At 43.5% G+C, this 5,328-nt stretch overlaps 1 protein-coding gene across 3 annotated transcripts in view; it reads right to left on the bottom strand.

Annotated features, from left to right (window-relative positions):
* LOC138981381 (phenazine biosynthesis-like domain-containing protein 2) overlaps window positions 1-4,707 on the bottom strand; it is a 27,293-nt gene extending 22,586 nt beyond the window's left edge. Inside the window, exons 1-2 of one of the 3 annotated variants that reach the window (XM_070354279.1) lie at window positions 4,522-4,707; window positions 2,211-2,310 (exon numbers count right to left, since the gene is read on the bottom strand). In XM_070354279.1, coding sequence (XP_070210380.1) covers window positions 2,211-2,310; window positions 4,522-4,623 — 202 coding nt within the window. In that variant the 5' untranslated portion in view covers window positions 4,624-4,707. Of the gene's footprint in view, window positions 1-2,210; window positions 2,311-2,520; window positions 2,564-3,096; window positions 3,193-4,521 lie in introns of those variants that run through there. The other 2 variants (XM_070354280.1, XM_070354281.1) reach the window with 2 other exon arrangements.
* Window positions 4,708-5,328: the final 621 nt, after the last annotated feature.

A 5,328-nucleotide genomic window follows, 5' to 3' on the forward strand; every position in this document is an offset into this window, starting at 1 on the left:
CTATTTTTGGATCTAAATTTAGATCAGGCCGGTAGATCATCACATCATGCACAAAAAAGACAGTCACTAAGTAAACTATGTCAGACGTCATCATGAGTTTATGTAAAACAAAATGGAGGCCGGAATCACTCAAGTTGAATCGAACTCCCACCAAACACCAACGTAATAACTTGGTTAATTTATGCACTCGCGCGAACAAGAAACTGTCGAGCTTCACAGATGTCGTCGTTGGGTAGTTTTGGGTTTGTTTTACTACCATAGGAGGATTTTTGAACTGTATATGCACTCAGCTGCAACAAAAACGCAAAACGAAGGCTGTGAGCTGCACTGGGCCTTTAAGGTCAAAGATATGGATATCAAATGCATGCTAAGGGTAAACAAAAGAAAGAAAAAGTAAAACATGAATCGTAAATGCAGTAAACTAGTAAAGCATGCATAGTAGTACGTAATTACAATACACTGGGTTAATCCTAACCCTAGTTAAGCATGCATGGTAAAAATAATACACTGTGTTACCCATACCCTAGTTACTCACGCAGACACAGGTAGCAATACTACCTGTCCTATGATCGTCACTGAGAGCAATACTACATGTCCTATGATCGTCATTGAGAGCAATACTACCTGTCCTATGATCGTCACTAAGGACAATACTACCTGTCCTATGATCGTCACTGAGAGCAATACTACATGTCCTATGATCGTCACTGAGAACAATACTACCTGTCCTATGATCGTCACTAGGGACAATACTACCTGTCCTATGATCGTCACTTGGGACAATACTACCTGTCCTATGATCGTCACTGGGAACAATACTACCTGTCCTGATGATCGTCACTAGGGACAATTACTACCTGTCCTATGATCGTCACTGAGAGCAAAACTACATGTCCTATGATCGTCACTAGGGACAATACTACCTGTCCTATGATCGTCACTGAGAGCAATCAGGCATGAAAACTAAAAAAAAAAAAAATACTGAAAAAAAAATTCGAAGGCGCGTAGCGCCAAGTTTTGCAGGCGCGTAGCGCCAAGTTTCGCAGGCGCAAAGTGCCAAGACTTCTAGGGGGGTCCGGGGGCATGCTCCCCCGGAAATTTTTTTTTTCAAGGGTGCAATTTGGTGCAATCTGGGGCTATCTGAGCCTTAAAATTGGATTCAAACATGGCCCCAAAACTATTTTACTATAACTGTGACTAGGAAAAAAAAAAAAAAAAAAAAAAAAAATTTAAAAAAAAAAAAAAAAAGGAAAAATACGGAAATTAAAAAAAAAATACGGTTTATTTTTTTCAAAAATACGGAAAATACGGAAAATACGGAGAATTTTCATGCCTGAGCAATGCTACCTGTCCTATGATCGTCATTGAGAGCAATACTACCTGTCCTATGATCGTCACTGAGAGCAATACTACCTGTCCTATGATCGTCACTGAGAGCAATACTACCTGTCCTATGATCGTCACTAGGGATAATACTACCTGTCCTATGATCGTCACTGAGAGCAATACTATCTGTCCTATGATCGTCACTGAGAGCAATACTACCTGTCATATGATCGTCACTGGGGACGTCCCCAGTGACGATCATATGACAGGTAGTATTGCTCTCAGTGACGATCATAGGACAGATAGTATTGCTCTCAGTGACGATCATAGGACAGGTATGTAGTATTATCCCTAGTGACGATCATAGGACAGGTAGTATTGCTCTCAATGACGATCATAGGACAGGTAGCATTGCTCTCAGTGACGATCATAGGACAGGTAGTATACATTACTACCTGTCCTATGATCGTCACTAGGGACAATACTACCTGTCTTATGATCGTCACTAGGGACAATACTACCTGTCCTATGATCGTCATTGAGAGCAATACTACCTGTCCTATGATCGTCACTGAGAGCAATACTACCTGTCCTATGATCGTCACTGAGAGCAATACTACATGTCCTATGGTCGTCACTGAGAGCAATACTACATGTCTTATGATCGTCACTGAGAGCAATACTACCTGTCCTATGATTGTCACTGGGGACAATACTACCTGTCCTATGATCGTCACTGAGAGCAATACTTCATGTCCTATGATCGTCACTGAGAGCAATACTACCTGTCCTATGATCGTCACTGAGAGCAATACTACATGTCCTATGATCGTCACTGAGAGTAATACTACCTGTCCTATGATCGTCACTAAGGACAATACTACCTGTCCTATGATCGTCGGTTGCGTTGAGCGGCCGTATGTAGGCCGTTTCTGACAGGTTCATCTCCATGGCAACCTTCTGAAGCGTGTCATCGTCCAGGTCCTGTACAATACGCAAGAAACGTGTTATGCACGAGATGCAAGCTGCATCTGTACAATCAAACTTCTATACGATCAATCACAAGAAACATTATATACAATCAATCAATAGAACTCCAACATTATATACGATCAATCACAAGAACTCCAACATTATATACGATCAATCACAACAACCCGAACATCAACGAGACTATATGAACTTGATCAAAACCACGTAAGGAGGCGTTTGTTGTCACTTGGACTTTATGATGCGTTAATTGCAAGTGAAAACACTAAGGTGTGTGTTGCCACTTGGCCTTTATGATGCGTTGTAAGTGAAAACACGAAGGCACGTGTTGGCCTTTATGATGCGTTACAAGTGAAAACACTAAGGCACGTGTTGGCCTTTATGATAATAATAATAATAATAATAATAAATAACTTTTCTATAGCGCGAGTCCCATCAATTGGCTCCAGGCGCTTTACAAATTCATTATAGAATAAACTAGCACAAATCAACAAGCATACAAAGCATACATTTAACTGAGACATAACACCAAGAACCCAAGCACTAAGCAAAACTTAGCGTACAATGTTAAAAGTACACACACACACACACACACACACACACACACACACACACGCACGCACGCGCACACACAAAGATACCATGCGTTACAAGTGAAAACACTAAGGTGTGTGTTGGCTTTTATGATGCGTTGCAAGTGAAAACACAAAGGTGCACAAGTGACTCGAGTTGACGTCGGTACATTGGGAATTAAAATAAAGAGACACAGTTAAAACAAACTTGTTGTATATTCCGAAGGAAGTGTACGAACTGTTGGGTACAATGAAAGCAATGTAAAATGACATGTTCAGATAGCCACATTACGCTTTGTTTTAAGGGTACTGCCTATTCTTTAAGGGTACTGCCTACTATTTTTTTGAGCCGGCATTGAAAAACAGTGCTATTATGAGCAGAGAAATGTGTGTGTGTGTGTGTGTGCTTTATATGACCACAAAACCGTTAGATACTCTTGATATTTTGTACTAAAATCATGAATATACTTGTACCACTTGAATTTGCATACCAATTAAACTTCAGGCCGTTTTGATATCAAAATTAGCATTCAAAGCAAGAATCCATTGCGTTTCAGCTTGATGCACGCCTAATAATATATTACTATTACTATGGGGCACAAGCCAGAGCACACCCCCCCCCCCCCCCCACCACACACACGTTTAATGTGCCTGTGGAGCTGTCGACTTTGCTGAACCTTTGGCGCCGAGCCATTCCTACCGTTCCTCCATTCGCCCATAACTAAAGCCCCCCCCCCCCCCCCACCCACCCACGGCCACCACACACACCACAGCCGTTGGCTCCGAGCCATTCATACCTTTCCTCCACTCGCCTATAACTAAAGCCCCCCCCCTCCCCCACCCACCACCACACACACCACAGCCGTTGGCTCCGAGCCGTTCCTCCATTCGCCTGTAACTAAAGCCCCCCCCCCCCCCCCCCCCCCCCGTTGGCTCCGAGCCATTCCTGCCGTTCCTCCCCTCGCCTATAACTAAAGCCCCCCCCCCCCCCCCACCCACCACCACACACACCACAGTCGTTGGCTCCGAGCCATTCCTACCTGTCCTCCCCTCGCTAATAACTCGGCTTGACCTAAATACTTGCACTGCCAAGAGGAGTTGACATTCACAAGTTCTGTGTGCACACACACTTGGTCCTACATGGTATGTGTTGTTAGACATCAATATCAACGATTCCCATCTTCTTACTTTGTGTAAACCCATAGAAAAAGAGCAAACGCATACACACGAAAAGAAATTACGTTTTCCCTCGATCATTTTATCTTCTCTGTCTCTCTCTTTTTCTAATTCTCTCTTTTTCTCTCCCATCCTCTCTCAGTCTTTCCCCCTCTCTTTGTCTCTCTCTTACACACACACACAAACACACACTGAACTGACATACACACACACACACACACACACACACACACACACGCGCGCACGCACACAAACACAAACCTACATACATTGATTTATGAACACACACACACACACACACACCGAAACAAACACACACACACACACACACACACACACACACACCGACACACACACCGGCACACACACAAACACGTATACACCCATAAACACACATGTGTACACATAATGCACACACAAAATACGGCGCAGAAAACATCACCGAATTAATGCTCACCGTATCAAAATTCAAAGGACACACGGCAGCGGGATTGCCCTCAAAAGCTCTGTTTGCAAACGCGTCAACCGTGAACAACTTAATCTGCCGTGGCGAAGCCATTACACGTATGTACTTGGTTCACCCACACAACACAGTTCTTTGAAAAGCGCCAACCAGAGACAGACAGACGTAAAAGTCACGTGCACTTACAGTCTAAAAAACATAAACCGTCAGCTTTTCTGACGAAGGCCTGAGTACGCAAAAAAAGCGCGTGTACTTTGTGGGGTCTTTCGCTAAAGTCCATCGCACACTGAACAGGGCGTTAGCGGAGCACATCACGCGCGTCAACGTTTGACCACCTTTTGGGTTAGGGCACAAGTGAATGAAATACTACAAGTTCACATCTCTGTTCATTGGCTCTATCGACGCCCGTTTTTAACCGCTTGCTTCCCTTTATATAATAAACCGTCCATAGATCGTCGTTCTCCCGAACAACTCCTTAGTATGTCATCGAGAATAGAGTAGTTTGGGTATTTTTCATGCAATGACGTCAGCGCTTATCGGCGATTGGTCAATGCATTTCGTATCAATAATGTCGGTCACGCTTGAAATCATCGCTACTTCATATTGCTTTCCAAACTTCGACGTAGGGTCAGTTATGAACTGAATTAGCCCCGAACAGTGAGATACAGAGAACAGTACACAAATACGAACGGAGAGACTCGGAAACTCGAGTCAGTCGTCGCCACGCTCGAGAACTCAAGTGTAATATTTGAATTTAAAATCTCCCTCGCCTACAGTGCAACAAAGTAGCTCAGTTGCATG

The sequence above is a fragment of the Littorina saxatilis genome, linkage group LG12 (genome assembly GCF_037325665.1).
Source record: "Littorina saxatilis isolate snail1 linkage group LG12, US_GU_Lsax_2.0, whole genome shotgun sequence".
Taxonomy (NCBI): domain Eukaryota; kingdom Metazoa; phylum Mollusca; class Gastropoda; order Littorinimorpha; family Littorinidae; genus Littorina; species Littorina saxatilis.